Here is a 20,923-nt window from a genome sequence, read left to right on the forward strand (position 1 = left end):
GCTGGATTGGTCTTGTATAAACACGCCACTAGAACTCTCCAACCCTGAGCTGCATTAAGGTCTGAGTCTGCTGCCCTTATGTTCCCTGGTACCCTCCTCTGCCACACCCCCCCCCCAAATCATTGGGGCTCCAGTGAAATCCAGGGGAGGGCTTGAATACCAGATACTACTCTATGGGAAGGCAGCAGGAATAGACACATAGGGCTGCATTATGGCATTTCAGATAGGACGGGAGTGTCACATTTCTAAGTTGCTGGCTACTCTCATTTGCAAGCCCAGATGTGCTGGGATATCAGTCATTGGGCAAACCAGTTCAAAATGACAGGCCCCACTCCTAGCCAAGTGCAGCCAAGGTTCCAGTCTGAGCCTGGCCAGAGCATATGCAAAATACCAGTCACTAACCGGGAAATGGTATGTGCTAAAATCCTAGAAAAGTGGAGCAAGGAACACAGGGCTGCTCGTGCTCTCCCTCACACCTACAGCTGCTAGTTTTCATTTGGAACAGGTTTTGGAGGGAAAATGGCTTTTTTATCAAAAAGTAAAATTCTAGGGGAAATACCCCTTTCCAACTAAATTTTCCAGGTCCTGGTCAGGATTGGTTTCAGTTAAAGGGGAGAGGGGTTGGGTTTTCAATGAAACCTGAAAATTTTTGAAGCAAAACTTTGACAAAACCTTTTTTTCACATGACCAAAAACTTCTAACACCAATGTCGATCCATCAGCGCCAGTGGGGTTACTCCTGATTTGCACCAGCATAGGGCCTATTCTGTGCAATATCCATCTGAAGTATCATTTCCCTCCTGCTGCGTCCCTCTGACCCATCTCCCTGAACTCAGTGAGAGACTGAGACAAAAAAAGGAACTGCTCAAACTACCTCCACTAGCACCTCTCTGCCTGGCATTGGCCACACTGATAACCCCCCTTCACTCCTTCCCGCAACGGCAGCAGAATTCTGCACTGCCCCAAACAGCCAGAGGTTCATTAGTATGCTTGGCTTCCCACCTCAAAGTCGTGATAGCTGCCGACCCTGAGCCTTTCCCAGCGAATCACATCCCTTCAGATGCTGTTTGCACCCTGGCAATGGGTTTGGGAGTGAAGCTCGAATGGCAGATTCCATTAAGACAATAGTTGTCAAACACGTAAAGTGAAAGTGAGAGCCATCAAGTGCTGCTGGAAACCCATGATCTGTCTACACTGCCTTGTAAACTTGGGCTCATGCTCAGCTTTGAGTCCAACCCCTCCCCCCACGTCCACACACATAAGAACGGCCACACTGGGTCAGACCAAAGGTCCATCTAGTCCAGTATCCTGTCTTCTGACAGTGGTGCCAGGTGCCCCAGGGGGAATGAACAGAACAGATCATCATCAAGTGATCCATCCCCTGTCGCTCATTCCCAGATCTTCTGGTGCACAAATCTTTCTGACTTGGCCCTTAGGTCTTAGGGGGTGGGTTCAAGCCTAAGTCCCGCTGGGATTCAGGGCCAAGCCCTGTCATTTTGCAGTGTGGATGCAGCTCAAGCCTGGGTTTGTAGGTGACTTGAGTTGGGTCTGTGTGTAGTATTGTCACTCCAGCCTAGTCCAGCACTTGTAAACCCGGGTTCACAATGCAGGGAGGAGGCACAAGTGCAGTCTTGGAAAGACCAAGTCTGCAGCTGTGGGTCCCACAGACCCTAGTGTACAGTGCAGTGTAGCTGCACTCTGAGCAGTCTCCAGAGAGTCCTCGGAATCGGCCAGTCCAGTAAACAGCCATGTTCTCATTCCCTGCTGCTCTGATCTGAGACAGAGCTGGTGTGAGGTGGATAACTCAGTGAGGACTTCAGTACGCCACGTGGCCTATTCACGATCCAGCGACTGTTCCAGTACTACACAGTCCATAAGGGGAGCCCTGCGTTGACTAGAAAGGAGGCTGAGTGGACTTCCCATCTCAAATTTCTATGATACTAAGTTATAAACAAAGATGTTCAATTAATTCTTTTCCTGAAGTTGTTTTAATGGTAACTCTTCCTTGCGTAGTCTAGTCATGAGTTCTAATCATGCCTCTCTGTGCCATTCAGTATATTACTTGGCCACTCTGTGCCTCAGTTTCCCCAGAACACTACCTCCCTAGGGCATTGTGCAGATTACTGAGTTAATGTCTATGGGTAGTGCTTTGAAAATGGAAATGTCTATAAACATGTTCGGTGTTATTGGTCTTCGTTGTTCTGCTATGTCAGGTGAGCTCTGAGGGAGGAGAAATCAGCACATAGTACTTAACGGAGGAAGGATTGTCCAGTGGCTTAGGTATAGAACAGAATTTAGGAGATCTGGGTTAAATTCCCTGCTCTGCCACTGACTCACTGTGTGACCTCAGGCAAGTCACTTCACCTCTCTGTGATTCAATTCTCCCTCTGTAAAATGGGCAGGATATATCTCTTCACCCACCCGCCTCTGTCTTGCTAATTCAGACCCATGAGCTCTTGGGGGCAGAGATGGTCTCTCACTATGCATATGTACAGGCCCCAGCACAGAGGGGCCCCAATCTCAGCTGGGATTCCTACATGCTACTATAATATTATTGCCCCTTGAACTCACGCTGGACCAACAGACACTCCAGCAAGCTGGTTCTGAGTTATGCTAATAAGCGTAGTTACATTCACTTTAAGGCCCCTTTCCCCTGCCAGAGCAGTGTGAAGGGGCCTTTGTGTGAATGAGAATCAGCCCCAATCTGTCTCCAAACACATAACTCACCAGCAGTAATTGGGGAGTCTCTGGGAATAAGGAGCAGAACCATTCCCTGGGAGCTGGAGGGAGTTGGGTTTGGATCATCCATGGGGTTGTTCTCCAAATCCCGCTGACAAAGGGCAGCATTTCCATTCACTGGGAAGAAGGTGGAAGGAAACCTCCCAGGGAACAAACCCTTCTTGGCATATGAGAGCACTGGGGGTGTGTGTGTTGTCATACTAATTGAATAACTCTCTGATGCGATGTGCTGGCAACAACGCAGAAAAACAACAGTTTTTGCCACTGTAGACAAAGTGATTTCAGAGGTGTTAATTAATGCGTTTCTAAAAGCCCCCTGCGGATGAGTCGACAAAGCAAGCAATACATCCAGCACTAATTGCCTGAGCGCGGAAGCCTTCATATTGGATTGATCTCTGATTTATGTAGGAACCACCCTCTCTGCACAATTGAGTGTTTTGTTCCTTCCTCTGTCTGCCAAAAGAGCTAGTTATACATGCAGGTGATGGATTCAGTTGAGAACAGGACCTTTGGCTTTTCTTCCAGGAGACTGGACAAATGAGGATTAAGCTTCAAGTTTAATTTACTGGATTGCAGATGAAAAACAAATTCACAACATTCTCCCTGAATCAATAATCTGTCAGTCATGTTTGGTATGATGGAGCAGCCAGGGGAGTCCCTGTAACAGAAACAGATGGCCTCAAGGCTTTCACAAAATACACCTGATTCTGACCATTTCGTTAGCAACAGCCGTGGAGAGGGTTTTCCTGGGCTCCCCTTCCCTGACTCCTCTGAGTGGGGAAAGCGAATCCAACCTGATGTCTTATGGTGTGATCATGTGGTTCAGGACACATTGATTTCAAGGCCGCTCTTTGGTGCAGGATTCATTTTCTCTTGGAAAAGGAGGATGCTGCAAAGATGGGAATGGGGTGGGCTGGTGTTCTGGAAAGCTCCCATTAGCCTGTGAAATGGGTCACCACTCACGTTGGAGCAAAATGCAATGGTCCCTTTTGGCCTGTAACACACAAGGGCAGGAATTTCTGTTGGCATCCAGGATCTAGTTTTCTGCATTTAAATATTGGGATTCCCTGCTAGATTAACTTAGTGCTGGGGCACCGCACTAGTTTGGCAGCTCATTTTAGACCAGGGGTCGGCAACCTTTCAGAAGTGGTGTGCCGAGTCTTCATTTATTCACTCTGATTTAAGGTTTTGCGTGCCAGTAATACATTTTAACGTTTTTAGAAGGTGTCTCTCTATAAATCTATATTATATAACTAAACTATTGTTGTATGTAAAGTAATAAGGTTTTTAAAATGTTTAAGAAGCTTCATTTAAAATTCAATTAAAATGCAGAGCCCCCCGGACCGGTGGCCAGGACCTGGGCAGTGTGAGTGCCACTGAAAATCAGCTCGCGTGCCGCCTTTGGCACGCGTGCCATAGGTTGCCTACCCCTGTTTTAGACTGTCCTCTTTATGTTCAGTTCTTTCTACCTCTGCCTCCAATCCCCTTTGTTCTTTGGAGTCCTTCTCATTTCTCATTGCCGCAAATCCCAGAAATCCAGAGAAATGGCACAGAACCCATTAAAACACTGTGGTGAATTTCCCTATGTATCGCAGGAGCAAGACACGGGCGTGAGGAAAAGTCACTGATTCACAGTGCCCATGATTTTCCAGCAATGTGATTATGAATAGACATGAGCTGATTTAGCATGGGCTTTGTAACCAACAGGAAATGGTTAGGCTATTGTGTGTACAATTTGCATAAGCTAATCTACATTCAAAGAATGGGTACAGATGGATCAAAGAGCATAATAGACTCATGTTCTAGCAGACCTGTGTGGCTGACTGCCTGCTCAGGATGTGTTGCCAGTGAAATCTCCAAGGGCCAATCACTGGAACAGGCACACTGTGTATTGCACATCACAAGCTCTGCTGAGGGGCAATGCCCTTGGGGGACATGCAGTTCTGCATTGTCCCCAAGCAGCCCCTGGCAGCTGGGGAGAAGATGGGGTAAGCTCTCTTCTCCGACACAGCAATGTGCATCTGGAGTAACTGCCCTGAGAGAAATGGTATTACTCTAAATTTACACAAGTGTAAATGAACAGAATTTGGCCGACGGTCTTTGGTGATGTCTGCTATTCCATTGTTTCAGTAGTTCATCGTGTCCACAGGAGGAATTTTTGCTGAGCAAAATGCCAAACAGTAACAAAGGCCTAGTCCGTACTAGATGAGTGCACTGGTTGAACTAAATCCATCAGAAAATTGATCCATTATACTGGGGAAAATTCCTAATCCAGACGCGCTAAACCAGTTGAACCCTTGCCAAGCTCACTGTAACGTACTGACTCAGCTGAACCTGTTTAAATAAAGATTAAACCGTCTTAAGTGTATCTATATTAAGGGTTTGTACTAGTTGAATTAGATTATTTTTTAATCTATTTAGTTAAACCAGTGCATATTTCTAGTCTAGACAAGGTCAAGGAGCAGGAATGGTGAAAAGCATCAGGAACCTGCCTACTCCCATGCTTGAAGATAAGCATCTGCTTAAGTGCTTTGCTGGATTGGAGCCTAGATGGGTTTTCTTTTTTAATCCTTTCAGTTTTAAAGTGATCTTAGTAACAAAAGTGTGGAGTGTTTATTGTGGCACTCTCCCTGGATACAGCTGCGATTTCTTGTGTTACACTGCAGAGCTGCTGGAATGGTTTTTGTGTACTGAAGTACTGACCTTGGAACCTTGCAAGAGCATCCAGAGAGAGACTTCGGCTGCCCTATCAGCTTTGGGATTCTCTTCCGCACATATAACAGATGGGGCGGCCCAACAGCAGTAGGAGCTTGACAGGCAGCAGTTTGCTAACACAAGAAGACAAATACTCATCGAATTTTTTTTTAAATGCAAAACTGAATCCTGACCTGTGAAATACATTTTTCCACCCCCAAAAGAACCACATTCTGATTGCAAGCCAAGGAAACTCTGCATGGCGTTGTAGCTTTAAGACAGACATTTTATATGACAGCTAGCCTCAACTATACACTGAAAGCGATTGACAGATATTTGTGCATCGATAGGAATATTGAACAGCAGCTCCATGCGATTCATTTTGCATTTACAAAACAGAATATGAATAGCTAGGTACCAGGCCTGAGGGGAAAATACTCCTCACTGCACACGCATCACCGTAACAAATAAAAGTGACGTTTGCAAATGGAAAGAGACAGCATTCCCATCTCGCCAGCAGTCTCACTCATCCCATGCTTTGCAGACTTTGTTCAAAGGGGTGATTTTATCAATATCCTGCAGGTGAAGTCCCTGTTTCTGGGCCTGTCCATTCTGCACGGGGCAGGGGACTTTGGCATGCAGATTCTTGAGGCAGACGGAGTCGGAGGATTCCCTGTCCGTGAAGATCTTGTTGCGAGTGCTGAAGCCACTGGTGCTGCCCGTCACCTTCTCCGAATAGGCCTCATGATGCCCTATCTCCTCCGAGCAAACTTGGAACTTGAAGGCTGCCTGGAAGCCCCGCTTGAAGTTCTCATTGAAGTAGCCATAGATGATGGGATTGACGCTGCTGTTGGAGAAGGCCAGCCAGTGCGCGAAGGGGAAGATGTAGCCCGTCAGCAGGTCGATCTGGTCGTCATCCAGCTTGGTGTAGTCTGTGAACAGCATCAGGGTCCACAGGGGCAGCCAGGAAAGCATGAAGAGCAGGGCCACCAGAATGAGCATCTTGATTACCTTGACCTTCCTCCTGGAGACAGCAGCACTGCAGCACTCCTGGTTCTCCACCCTGTGCTTGCTCACCGGGCCCGATGACCTGTAGAGTTTGACGCCAATCCTACCGTACATGACCATGATGAGGGTCAATGGGGCCACGTAGATGTGGGCAAAAAGGACAGTGGTGTAGACCTTGCGCATCTCGCTGTTGGGCCAGGCCTCGTAGCAGGAATACAAGGGGTAAGCCAGGCTCTGGTTGTCATTGTACACCATGTAGTGATCCTCAATCTGCACCACCGTGAGCATGACAGCAGAAGGGCACATGATGGTGATGGCCAGGACCCAGATGACCACGATGGTGTTCAGGGCCTTGAGCAGACTGAGCTTCGATTTAAAGGGATAAATGATGCAGCGGAACCTGATGCAAAACCAACACACGGATAGGTGAGTTCTACTGAGAGAAACTTTCACAGAGCAAGACCCAAAAGCAATCTAAGCACAAAGTAGTACCAGGTTCTCCTGGGACATGGTGCATGATTACCTTGGGCCAGGAAGACTGGTAGTTAACTCCCAGATCATGTCTCTTTGGGCCCATGTCCACAGAGGTGGAAAGGGGCAGAGGTCCCCAGTATCTAATCCAACCACTTGCTGGGTTTTTCAAAAGCTCTTAGTATTGGCCTAATTCTGCTTCCATTGAAGTCATGGTAAAACTTCCATTGAAAGAGAGAAGGGGTGAAATTGTGGATTGGTGCTAAAATGCCAAGATTGACTTCAACAGAGCCAGAATTTCACGGCTTGTGTCTTTACACTGTACCCCCATTCTGCAGTGGAGGTACTGGTTATTGATTCCATAGCACCAAGGAGCCCCAGTCCTGGACGAGGCCCCTGCTGTGCTAGGCGCTGTACAAACACAGAACAAAGGGAATCCTTTCTGCTCTGAAGAGCTGATGATCTAAGTGTAAGACAAGCACAGCAGGTGGGGACAGGCAAGGGGGGAGCACAAGGAAACACTGAGACCGTGCTGGTTAGGAGGATAGGCAGTGGTCTCGGGACACCAGCAACATGACCGTTGTCAGGTGAATGTAGGCTTTGTGGCAAAGGAGATTTGAGAAGGAGGATGAGTCAGGTTTGTGGCTGTGGAGGGGATGCTCGTTACAAGCGTGAGAGGCAGAAGGGGAGAGAGCTTTTAAATGAAAACCTAACCACTTTTTGACAAAAATGGATATTTTTCATGAATTTCTGTTTGATCAAAAAATCCATTTTCCATCATTAAAAAAACAAAACAAAAACACACCACCCCGCCACCTTCCGGCACCATCCCCCTTTCAGAGGAAAACATTCAACCAGCTCTAAAAATACCTTTTTTTCTTAGGACAGAGGGGTTGCCAGATTAGCTCAGACCAGGAGTCCCTCTTGCCCAGTATCTCACCCTGGACAGGGGCCAGTACCAGCTGCCCTCAGAGGAAGGGTCAAAAAAACCTGCAACAGGCATTTATGGAATCACCTGTGCAGAGGACCATTTTCTTCCTAACTCTGATCAGTTAGAGGCTGGCATGTGCCCGGAAGCGGGAAGGTAGAACCAATGGCCCACCCTTCCATTCCAGTCTTATCTGGAGTTTGCAGGTTCACTCATAAAGTCAAACTCCCCCAGTTAACCTGCAGCATAAGATTGCAAAACAAGGAAGCCTGCATTTGATTGAGGTAATTGTCTGCCTTTGCCACATTGTGCTGATGTGAATGGCTGCGAGGAGGCACACGGCTCTGAATGATTAAAATGTACGGGAGTGGAAATAACCTTTTGATTCTGGCTGTTTCTTACTTGAAACAATTTTGGAGTTATTAATTCAGCAGTTCCATAACTGTTCTCCAAGTAATGGGGTTTTTAATTAAACGTAGTTGTCTTGCAAAAATATCAGTCCTTGAAGCCGTTCACGCTCAGCGTAGCGTCACAAATTTCAGACATGAAAAGCCTCGCGTTGGGACTGGATGGCTCAGGGACTGATAAAGGGAAGAGGAGCGGCCCCAGCCACACACAGCTCTGTCCTGCCCCTCATGCTAGCAGGTCCTAGCTGATGGCTGCTCAGGGCCCATTGTGTGGAAGGAGCTTGGGGCTTGCATGTGGGCAGGCATCCACTAGGCAAAAGCCACCAGCAGAACTGGCCTGGACTGGCCACATAGCACCTAAGGGCAGGCCTGCCCTTGGAAGGCTTGGCCAGTCCTGCTCTGCTGATGTGCTATAGCAGCCAAGCGCTCCCAGTGTGGACACAGCTTACACCAGCGCTGCGCTTTAGATGCTACTGTCTAGCTCATGCCTGCCTCCACCCCCACCACCCTGGCTTTTGCCAGCACACCTCTGTTGGCCAAAAATCTCACCCCTGACCAACAGAGCTATGCAAGCAAAAGTTCTGTGGTGTCGACCTGGCCTAAAGGCCAAATGCTTGCAGCGAGCAAGGTTCCCCCTCAGCACCTTGGCAGGGCAGTGTGGGGAAGGTGGCGCGGCTGCACCAGATACTGCCGGCACTGTGGATAAAGAGCCTGCTCCAATCTATCTTTCCCTGTTGATCTTAATGAGAGTCGGAAGGGGGTTCAGAGCCCTGTGCTTTGATTTTCTTTATTTAAAGTCAGGGGGTGGGGGAGCTTCCGTTTATGCTGCTGCAGCTCCACTTTCCCTTGTGCAGCCTCTTCTCACCTGTCCACGGCAATCGCCACCAGCGTGAAAACAGACGAGGACACAGACATGCCCTGAACCAGCCCACTCATCTTGCAGATTCCATTGCTGAAGGGCCAGCCTAGCAGAAAACAATCAGACATGGGTCAGTGTGAGTCTGGGAGAAGCAGAAGCTCGTCAAACCCAAGAGGTGCAGTTTCAACTCAGTTGCTGCACCATGAAACGCCAATGCAGTTTGCTTTGCCCAGGGGAGATCACATGATAAGAGAGATTGGGAGAGGATGCTGTGGCCGAATACAGCACTAATTGCGGGCGGCAGCTGAAAAGAGTCCATGCAGCTTGCACATTAAGCCCCTACCCTGCAGAGAAACTGTTGGGGGTGATTTCATTGTTAGCGGCTCTTCTCTGCCAAAGCAGCAATCGTCTCACTACAGGAACTCAGACAAGTTACAGAGTGGTAGCCGTGTTAGTCTGTATCAGGAAAAAGAACGAGGAGTACTTGTGGCACCTTAGAGACTAACAAATTTATTTGGGCATAAGCTTTCGTGGGCTAAAACCCACTTCATTGGATGCATGCAGTGGAAAATACAGTAGGAAGATATATATATATACACGGAGAACATGAAAAAATGGGTGTTGCCATACCAACTCTAACAAGACTAATCAATTAAGGTGGGCTATTATCAGCAGGAGAAAAAAAACTTTTGTAGTGATAATCACTGTCTTTTGTAGTGATAATAACTAAAGTTTTTTTTCTCCTGCTGATAATAGCCCACCTTAATTATTAGTCTCGTTAAAGTTGGTATGGCAACACCCATTTTTTCATGTTCTCCGTGTATATATATATATCTTCCTACTGTATTTTCCACTGCATGCATCTGATGAGTGGGTTTTAGCCCACGAAAGCTTATGCCCAAATACATTTGTTAGTCTCTAAGGTGCCACAAGGACTCCTCATTCTTTTTTCAGACAAGTTAGCATCTTATATATGTATATGAAATGTCCAACTGTTGGCAGATCTGGGGAGTGATGGGGTGCAGGCCTGGGCAATCATGGGGTGCTGCAGGTCAGGATCGAAGGGCACTGGCAGACTGTGCGAGGGGGGCTGCAGGACAGATATTAAAGGCGTTGTCAGAGCAGTGTGGAAGCCCAGAACTGGAGCAGAAAGCCCTGTGGGTCAGGATTGCTGTGACTTAGCAGGGCTGTGTGGGACTTCTGGACTTGCAGTAGCAGAGAGTTTTCACTGGCAGAGCTGCCAGGGTCAGTGGGCTGGCAGGGGGCACAGCAGGTCTGGACTGGTGTCTCTTGGCAGAGATGTGTGTGGGAAGTTTATACAGAATCTCCTCTCCCTGCACTTGGGCAGCACTGTCAGCCCCTCACTCCAGCAAGCAGAGAATTCACTTACCAGTTAGAGAAAATGAGATGCATTTCTGTGACCCATTTAGTGAGCGTGTCTCAGAGCATCCCAGTATCCTTAACCCTCCAAGGACTTTGGGTGCCAGCAACCATAGAAGCTTCAATGTGTTAGACAAAGTCATTGTTTTTTCCAGGCTCCAAGCCTGAGACCATACAGATGCCAGCTGCCTCCGGCCTGACTCCTCTGGCAAGGGCATTATTCCGAGTTGCTCCTGGGCCAGAGCAGGAAGCGCTTAGCCAGTCACCCCTACCCAGGCCTAGGCAGGAGAACAACCCCGTGTGCTCTAGAGGGGAGGGAGCTGCTGTGCTCAGCAGACACTTAATGAAGCCTGAGGGAACAGTACTGATCCCTGTGGAGAGTCCTGGCCTGGGGACGGGCCCCAGCCGTCACCGGGCCAGCTCAGGAATGCAAGAAGAGACTCTCCTGACTCGTTCTACCATGTGGAGCAGCCCCACAACTTTCCTTAGGGACCAAGGACCTGATCCAGAGGTCGCTGGAGCCAACAGTTGACTTCAGCGGGCTTTGGATCAAGCCTGTAGCACACACAAAATGCCTGCACAATTCCCCTCATCTTGCCAACAGCATGGAGCAGAGCATGCTAAGGTGCTAAGCAGCTGCTGATCCCATGGAAGTCAGTGGGAACTACAGGCCCTCGGCCCCTTTGCAAACAAGGCAGCATTTATTTAGAAGTCTGCCACGAGGCACCCAGGTTTGCAAATGTTGGCTAGCTTTGCAGCACTCGTACAACCCTAAATGATCCCTGTCTCTCTCAGGTGCTTACACCTTTGGATGCTCCCAATGGAGCTTCATTGCCTGTGTTCCTAAGGCTGCTTTAGGTCTTAGTGGTTTCCTTACTCTTAGCATTTATAAGTCAATTTCCTTCTTCAAAGGAATTAATAAGTATTAGCTGACACCTCCCCTCTGAGGCAGGTGCGTATGTAAATGGCCCAGAGCAGTGGAGTTATGTGCCTGAGAACCCAGAGGAAACTGGGATTGAGTCAATCCTGTGCTCAGGGCCTCTCTTCTCATCAACTCTTGTAGGTGGGACACTGCTGGAGGTCTGGCCAGCACAGAGAGCGCTCAGTGTCACCCTCTCTCCTTACCTGTGATTAAATTGTCCACGAGTGTGGTGGGCACACAAAAAATCCCAACCAGCAGGTCGCTGATGGCTAGGTTGAGGATAAAGAGGTTGGTGACTGTTCTCATCCGGCTGTTCTTCAGCACAATGAAGCAAACCAGACTGTTCCCAACCATGCACAAGGCGAAGATAAACAAGTAGGAGATTATATAGATAGCGGCAACAGGCGGGGAGTGCTGGTAGTAGGGCAAATATGTCAAGTTCCTTTTATGGCTCATTAAAGAAGAGATCGTCTTGTTGATTCTGCCTTCTGACTCCATCCCGGGGCCATCCATGGGCTGGCAGGGATTTTGCTCAGCTGTGAAAGACCATAGGAGAATTATGGGAATTTCAGTGTTTTGACAACAGAGAAGTTTCAAGTTGTGACAAGACTCTCAGAAACAATGGGTATCAGAGTGGTGCAGATATAGAGACTGAGATGGGCGTGTGCAGAGATAGTGGAGATGTCCCCGGGGATAGATGCAGAAATGGGTATAGGTGGAGTGGTGAAAGATAGAGAAATGAGAGAAGGAATATTTGTACAAGACAATTTCCCCAGATATGTACAAACCAGCTTGGAATGTGTCAAGTGAAGTAAACAACTTATTAACTCATAGGCAGAACATTAATGGGAGAGGCAAGGCTGAAGGGAAAGTCCACCCACCAGAAAAGTCATCTGCGTAATTGGCATTCCATTATTGCATTTGTGTAATTAGTTTATGTACATAATGAGGGGGAGCACAATGACACCGCGGGAGCGGGCGGCGCAGCTCTGCTGTGTAATTATTTTGCCTTTTAATGAGCAGGTGCCACAATAAGACAGATGCTCAGCTGGTGTGAATTGCCAGAGCTCCACTAAGCCAATGCAGCTCTGACCGTCTACACCAGCTCAGGATCTGCCCTTCTGTTTTCAGACTAATTCCATCCCTTGCGTTTCGAGTGGTTCTCTTCCCTAAAGGAGATTTGCATGCAAATTGGCTCTCAGTGCCTGAGTTATCCACCGATGCGCCTTGCTCAACAAGGGAGAGAGTTAGACTCTCAACAGCACAATATCTTCTGCACAGCAACCAGCAATGAGGCCCCCCTGAGGGGATGGAGCAGCAGGGGCAGTTGACCTCTGAAGGAGCAAAGGGCTTTGGTTTTGGGGTAGCTAATAAGGGCATGCCTCCACTGCAATAGAAGACACGCAGCAGAGCTGAGGCTGGCCTGGGTCAGCTGACCTGGGCTCGGGCTGCAGAGCTATAAAATTGCCGTATGGATGTTCAGGTTCAGGCCACAGATATGGCCTGGCCCATCCTTTCTCCATGGCGTGTCCCACTTTTATTGCCACTGCATGTTAAAGAGCAAAGGACTTATAATAATGGGCATGTAGTGAAGAAAGGAACGCAAGCATCCTGCTCTAGTCCTTCATCAAAAGAGAGAGTGCCTCGCTACTACAGTGAGAGATGATTTACAGAAGAGGTAAGTAGCGAGGGAGAGATTTTTTGTATTGCACATATCAGCCTCAAACAGTGATCAGGGCTCCATTGCGCTAGGCACTGACAGCCCCTGACCCAAAGAGCTTGCAATCTAGATAGATAGATCTGTATGGGGAGGGAGGGAGGCTAGATAGATACCGGAACAAATTATTAAACAATCCATTTGTTCAAACATAGAGGAGAACAGGGTTATAAGAAATAGCCAACAGGGATTTGTCAAGAGTAAATCATGTCAAACCAACCTACTTTCCCTCTTTCACAGGGTAGCCAGCCCAGTGGGTAGGGGGGAAGGGGTAGCTGTGTATCTTGATTTTGACCCAGTTCCACATGACGTTCTCATAAGCAAATCAGGGAAATATGATCTAGATTTAGTTTCTATAAGGTGGGTGCACACCTGGTTGAAAGGAGTAGATGGCTGTCACACTAGGTGGGAGGACTTCTCAAGTGATGTCCCACAGGGGTCTGTCCTGGGTCCGGTGCTATTCAATATTTTCATTAATGACTTAGATGACGGAGTGGAGAGTAGGCTTATAAAATTTGCAGATGACTCCAAGATGGGAGGGATTACAAGCACATTGGAGGAGGATTCGAATTCAAAAAGATTTTGATAAATTGAAGAATGGGTCTAAAATCAATAAGATGAAATTCGGTAACGACAAGTGCAAAGTACTGCACTTAGGAAGGAAAAATCAAATGCGCAGCTACAAAAAGAGGAATAAGGAGCTAGGCAGCAGTACTGCAGAAAACATTTGGAGAGTTAGAGTGCCTCTCGTGCAGAAGGAGTCAATTTGGGGGCTGTATTAACAAGAGTGGTGTCCCATTGTTCCTGTGTGTAAGACACGGGAGGTAATTATCCCAGTGTACTTGGCACTGGTGAGGCCACGCTGGAGGACTCTGTCCAGTTCTGGATACCCCACTTTAGGAAAGATGTGAACAAATTGGACAGAGTCCAGAGGATAGTAACAAAAATGATAAAAGGTTTAGCAAACCTGATCTATGAGGAAAGGTTGAAAGAATTGGGAATGTTGAGTCTAGAGAAGAGAAGGTGGGGTGGGGGCGGGAGGCTGATAACAGTCCCCAAATATATCAGAGGTTGTTATAAAGAGGATGGTGATCAATTGTTCTCCATGTGCACTGAGGGTAGGGCAAGAAGTGATGGGCTTAATCTGCAGCAAGGCAGACTGAGGTTAGATAATAGGAAAAACTTTCTAACTCTCAGGGGAGTTAAGCTCTGGAACAGGATCCCAAGGGGGTGGGGGGTGTGTGGAATCCCCATCATTGGAGGCTTGTAAGAACAGCCTGGACAAACAGCTGTCAGAGATGGGATAGGTCCATCTGGTCCTGCCAAGGGCAGAGGGCTGGACTCGATGACCTCGCAAGGTCTCTTCCAGCCCAGTATCTCTGTGCTGGATGGATGGATAGACACCTGCATGCGTTTGGATGAGATTTTCTACAAAGTTTACATCCAGTGAAAATACAAACTGGATTCCTGCCCCCTTACAGGAGATGGGCTACATGGGACATAATAGGCCCTTTTCATCTCTGTCTCTTATTCGCCAGCTGACTTGTCCCTGAGCAAAGCACTGTGTTACAGTGGGAACTCTATGAGCATCCTATTGAGGGGCACTAGAGGGCAGTTCTGGGCTGAGAGAAAGCCCGGAAAGCTTTGGCTGGACAAAGGGCGTGTTCAGGGCTGTCGGGTGCTGTCAGTGCTGAGTGTCGGTTTTAAGCTGTCAGGCTCACTCCAGGGAGATTTCCAGACACTTGCTGTAAGCCCTGTCCAAACTCCCTCCCCCAGCCACCCCTAAAAGCCGAGGGTGGGGTCGCACTTTCAGGCACACCCCCGAGCAAGGGTGAGTGGGGATGCACAAGGAGCCTGGTCCTCAGAGAGGTTGCTCTGTGGCACAGTGACTCCCATCATTCCCCACCTGTGCCTGCCGGGGCGCTGTCAGCGAGAGCCCTTTCCAGGTGTGGCATAGTCCCCGTGCAGCCAGCCAGCTCCCACGGGCCCCATGGGGAACCAGGGCTTCGCCCTCTTGCCCACTCGCTATCCAGTTACTGCCAGGGAAGCATCCCTGCATGCCAGGGCCCCAATCCATGTGACCCTAATGCAGGCCAGGCACAGAGGGTGTGATAGTCCTTACCCCCCCACCCCCGACACACACACACCCTTGTGCAGAAGGCCCCGGCATGATCAAGCCATTGATCTTTAACTTTCTTGGCCATCCTGGTGCTGCCCACGTGCTAAGAATTGTCTGCCCAGCACCTCATCCAAATGGCTGAATTCCTGGCGCAGACCATCCCAGTCTGATCCCCACTGTCTGGCGGTGTGTAATTCTCCCCCACTCTCTGGAGCTACAGTGCTTTCCCCTGGGGAATGCCACACACCCCACTCTGCAGGGCAAAGCCAACCAGGCAGGAGCCTCTTCCCCTTCATGTGACTGGCTCCTCCTTATGCCTTGTTCCAGGGCACTCAGGAGTTCATCTAGGCTGTCCAAGCTGCACCTCTTGTTGAAGTATCTCCCGCGTGCACACATTTCCCTCCTGTTGGGAACAGAACCGCTACCATCGGCACCAAAGAATAAGGTTACAGGTGGCCTGGAGATCAAGACATGCAGACAGTTATCTGTTCTCACTCAACCACCTGGAGAAAAAATGTTCTGCTGAGATAATCCTAATCGATAAACACAGAGCGGTCATTGTCACATCCTTCAGAGCCCTATTCAGCTGTACAAGAATACAAGCAGTTCCCTTGTCTCCTTAGACTCCTTCCACATCTAAGGCTATAGCTCCGCTCACACAGCAAGCGCCAACACTCATGCTTTAATTCTATGCCCAGGCTGAATGATACAGAGCCCTGTCGTTAACCAGTTGCTCCAGTGAACTGATTTGGACCCTGAAGGCAGTAGAAATAGATCATGTTCATCTGATAGAGCTTTCAAAGTTCCCTGCAACATTTGGGGCATGTTTTTGTCTGATCCAAGGAGGGGTTTGTTCTGATTTTGAGAAGTGATCAACAAAGCAGAAAGAGACTCAGTGAAAGAATTTGCACTAATAAATGACCCCTCACTTACCGGGAAACATAAAATACCTACAATATCTATTTCTTCATCATTCTTGATATTGCGAGGGGAGAAGGATTTTGCATCCATTTCAGCCGCCAGGAGAATAGCACCACTTCTCCATAGGGCAGCTCTGCAGAATATCAGGAATTATTTAGTTTCTTACCTGTGTCCTCTAGGAGTTGAGGGAATCCTCCTTTCAGGCTGCCAGAAGAAGTTCCAACTTCCCATTTAAAATCTTATATTTCCAGCACAAGAAGACTGGCCAGTAAAAAAAGAAAAAGAAAGACAGGTCTGATCTCTAAATTATCTAAGCTTAACCCCTCAATCCATGGTGGAAATAAAATGCGAGCCTGTTCTGTGGTGATAGATGGGAGGTGCAGTTGTTTCTAATATGCTTATCTGCCTGAGCTCAGACTGAATGCAGACTCCTAGGTCCCCTTTATTATAAAGACAAGAACAGTGATGTCACTGAAAAGGCTTCAAAATGCAGAGACCAGTTGGAAGGACCTTTTGGTGTGAGTCTCTCTGTCACTCTCTCGCTTCTCCCTCCTCCTCCTTAAAGAACCCATTCCTTCTCACTCTGCACTTGTTCAAATCTTTTGGTCTAAAAACATTTTTTTTAAACGTCCCCTTTAAAGAGGCAAGATGGTTTAAATCGACGCATCGCATGGAATCACAGTGGGTTAGAAAGCTCAATCCTGGCTCAATCATGCTGACACGTTTATTTTGGCATGCATGGAAAGCGTGGGGATGTGATTATTCTTTTGAATAACAACCCCTTGCCTGCCTCTTCGTCCCAGTCTCTCAAAGCACTTTACAGACACTCATTGAACACCGTAGCCCTGTGGGGAGGTAAGTATTATCCCCTAATGTACAGAGGGGGAACTGGGGCACAGAAAAGTGCCTTGCCCAGTAGAAAGCAAAACCCTTGTCTCCCAGCCCTCTGCACTGCATGAATGAGCTCATCAAGCTTATGATTGATGATGGGCCAAACAACTCTATGCAGCTTGTGCAAGGTGCAAGTCCAGTATTTTCACCCCCTGATAAACACAAGTGCCCCTGTTCTTTCCTCCTCTTCCCCCTCCCCTCCACCCCACAGAGCGTTTCAACAGCATTAGCTTTGGATTGAAATCTGCTGTACATTAAAGGTTGTTTGTTTAAATGTTGCATAGCTTCACAGCATCCTTGAGCTTGTCTAGCACACACAGTCACAGCATGTTGTTCACTCTGATTTCGGATGCTAATTGAGCCTGGGAAGGTGCAACTGTATCATTCACACAAATTGGGACGTGCAGCTCGGAAAGTTCCTTCCACCAGGAACGTGCTGAAGAGGAATGCAGGCTCAGTGGAGGCAACTGGGATGGGGAAAAGGCACATTTAAAATGTACACATTCAAAGTCCTCTAGAATATATACCAAGAAAACAAATACACTTAAAGGTTTCCTTTCCTTACTACCTCTGAGTCTCTGCATAGTTTTGCACCCAGCCTTCTGCCCCTTGCAGTGGAGTCATTTATGGACTTAGGTGGAAGTGAAGTAAGGGAGCAGCACTTAGGACAATCATACCAATGAGTGTTATTTAATTAGGTTCCGCCAGCCTTGGCAAGGCATGCTAATGCTTTGGCTGGTCATATGGGCATTTCCCAGGGGAAATTACAGCCAGACCTGTCCTCTTCACCTCAGTATACACTGGAATGAAATTTAGCAAATAAATCTGAGGCAGGTTAGGCACAACACTCATTTTTCTCCTGGCTGTTTTAACAACAGAAGCCTATATACTGAAGTGAAATATCTAGGCTAGAGAGAAGCTATTTGTCTATAAACAAATGCAAGAAGTATAATGAATAAACCGGAAGAACTGGAAGTATTAGTACAATAAGATAAATTATGACTTAACTGGCATCCCAGAGACTTGGTGGGATAAATCTCATGACTATAATATAGATATAGAAGGGTCTGGCTTATTCAGGAAGGACAGGCAGGGAAAAGAGGGAGGCAGTATTGCATTATAGGTCAAGAATATACACACTTGTTCTGAGGTCTAGAAGGGGGTGAGAGGCAGACCAGTTGAAAGTCTCTGGGTAAAGATAAAATGGGGAAACGCAAGGGTGACATCCTGTTAGGGGTCTATTATAGGCCACCAAATTAAGAAGAGGAGGTAGATGAGGCATTTGTAGAACAAATAGCAGAAATAACCAAAATGCAAGACCTGGTAGTAATGGGGGGACTTTAACTACCCAGATATCTGTTGGAAAAGTAAAATAGCACAATACAAAATGTCCCATAAATTCTTGGCCTTTACTGGGGACAACTTCTTGTATCAGAAAGTGAAGGAAATAAGCAGGGGGCAGCCCTTTTAGACCTGATTCTGACCAACAGGGAGGAATTGGTAGTGAATCTGAAGGTGGAAGGCAATTTGGGTGAAAGTGACTGTGAAATGAGAGATTTCATGCTTCTAAGGAAAGAACGGAGTGAGAGCAGCAGAATAAGAACAATGGACTTCAGAAAAGCTGACTTTAACAGACTCAGAGAACTGGCATGCAAGATCCCATGGGAAGAAACTCTAAGGCATAAAGGAGTTCAGGAGAACCAACAGTTTCTCAAGGAGACAATATTAAAGGCACAACTGCAAACCATCCCAATGCAAAGGAAAGACAGTAAGAATAGTCAAAGGCCAATATGGCTCCATCTGGAGCTTTTTAATGACCTGAAAAGGGAATCCTACAAAAAGTATAAACATGCATGAATTGCTAAGGAGGAGCACAAAAAAGATCACAAGCTTGTATGGACACAATCGAAACTGCTAAGGCACAAAATGAGTCATGTATAGGAAGGGACATAAAATGCAGTAAGAAGAGGCTCTTTATACATTAGAAGCGAGAGCAAGACAAGAGCTCCTCTACTTAGCCAGGAAGGGGAGATAATTACTGATGATATGAAGAAGGCTGAGATGGTTAATGCCTATTTTGCTTCAGTCTTCACTAAAAGGGTTAATGGTGACCAGATACTCAACGCAATTAATATTAAAAACAAGGGGGAAGGAATGCAAGCCAAACTAGGGGAAAGAACAGGTTCAAGAATATTTAGATAAGTTAGAAGTATTCAAGTTGGCAGGGCCTGATGAAAGTCATCTGGGGTACTTATGGAACAAAATCAGAACCGTTAGAATCTTCGAGAACTGCTGGAGGACAGCGGAGGTCCCAGGGGACTGGGGGAAGGGAAAAAACAGTACATCTCTTTAAAAAGGGAAACAAAGAGGACCTGGGGAATTGTAGACCAGTCAGCCTAACTTCAGTACCTGGAAAGATACTGAAACAAATAATTAAACAATCAATTTATAAGCACCTAGAGGATAATAGGGATAGCCAGCATGGATTTGTCAAGAGCAAATCACGTCAAATCAACCTTATTTCCTTCTTTGACAGGGTTACTGGCCGAGTGGATGGGGGGAAGCCGTAGATATGAGATACCTTGATTTTAGTAAGGGTTTTGACACAATGCCATATGATATTCTCATAAGCAAACCAGGGGAAAGTGGTCTAGATTAAATTACTATAAAGTGGGTGCACAAGTGGTTGAAAACACATGGTCAAAGAGCAGTTATCAATGGTTTGCTGGCACACTGGAAGTGTCTCTAGTGAGGTCTCACAGGGGTCTGTCCTGGGTCCGGTACTATTCAATATTTTCATTAATGACTTGGCTAATGGAGTAGAGAGTAGGCTTATAAAATTTGCAGATGACACCAAAATGGGAGGGGTTGCAAGCACTTTGGAGGACAGGATTAGAATTCAATGACCTTGGCAAATTAGAGAATTGGTCTGAATGCAAAAAGAGGAAATTCAATAAAGGTAAGTGTGAAGGAGGGAAGGAAGGAAAAATCCAATGCTAAACTACAAAGTGGGAGATACTTGGCTAGGTGGTAGTACTGCTGAAAAGGATCTGAGGGTGAGTTGAAGACAACAATGTGATGCAGTTGCAAATCAGGTTGATATTCTAGGGTTTATTACCAGGAGTCTCATATATAGGACACAAGAGGTAATTGGTGCTGGTGAGGCCTCAGCTGGAGTACTGTGTCCAATTCTGGGCACCACGCTTTAGGAAAGATGTGGACAAATTGGAGAGAGCCCATAGAAGAGCAACAACAATGATATAAGATTTAGAAAACCTGACCTATGAGGAAAGGTTAAAAAACTGAGCATGTTTAGTCTTGAGAAAAGAAAACAGAGGGGACCTGATAATAGTTATTCAAATATTTTCAGGGTTGTTGTTATACAGAGGACGATGATCAATTGTTCTCCATGTCCACTGAAGGTCGGACAAGAAGTAATGGGCTTAATCTGCAGCAAGGGAGACTGAAGTTTGATATTAGGAAAAACTTTCTAACTCTAAGGACAGTTAAGCTCTGGAACAGGCTTTCAAGGGAGGTTGTGGAATCCCTGACACTGGTGAGGTTTAAGAACAGGTTGGACAAACAGCTGTCAGGGATGGTCTGGGTTTACTTGGTCCTGCCTCAGCACAGGGGGGTGGACTTGATGACTTCTCAAGGTCCCTTTCAGCCCGACAGTTCTATGATTCTGTGCTATTCTTATTCAGCTGTGTCCACACCTTTCTTGAATCTTACCAAACCAATTGTCTTAGTAATATCAATCCATAACCGTCTCAGAGCTGACTCTGTATACTTCATTCTGAAAATATACTGACCATCAACATGGTAAAAATAATGGCCTGACTTTCAAAATCGCTCAGCATCCAGCAGC

At 47.1% G+C, this 20,923-nt stretch overlaps 1 protein-coding gene across 1 annotated transcript; it reads right to left on the bottom strand.

The window, feature by feature from the left end:
• Positions 1-5,954: 5,954 nt before the first annotated feature.
• On the bottom strand, positions 5,955-16,355 carry LOC112116639 (neuropeptide FF receptor 1-like). The gene is made up of 4 exons (XM_024214262.2): positions 16,331-16,355; positions 11,611-11,943; positions 9,112-9,211; positions 5,955-6,840 (listed from the first exon to the last, which is right to left on the bottom strand). Exons 2-4 carry the CDS (start codon positions 11,918-11,920, stop codon positions 5,955-5,957), a joined length of 1,296 nt encoding a protein of 431 aa, XP_024070030.2. The 5' UTR covers positions 11,921-11,943; positions 16,331-16,355.
• Between the last annotated feature and the right edge of the window lie 4,568 nt (positions 16,356-20,923).

The sequence above is a fragment of the Terrapene carolina genome, unplaced genomic scaffold, assembly GCF_002925995.2.
Source record: "Terrapene carolina triunguis isolate 2854851 unplaced genomic scaffold, T_m_triunguis-2.0 Scaffold53, whole genome shotgun sequence".
Lineage (NCBI taxonomy): Eukaryota > Metazoa > Chordata > Testudines > Emydidae > Terrapene > Terrapene triunguis.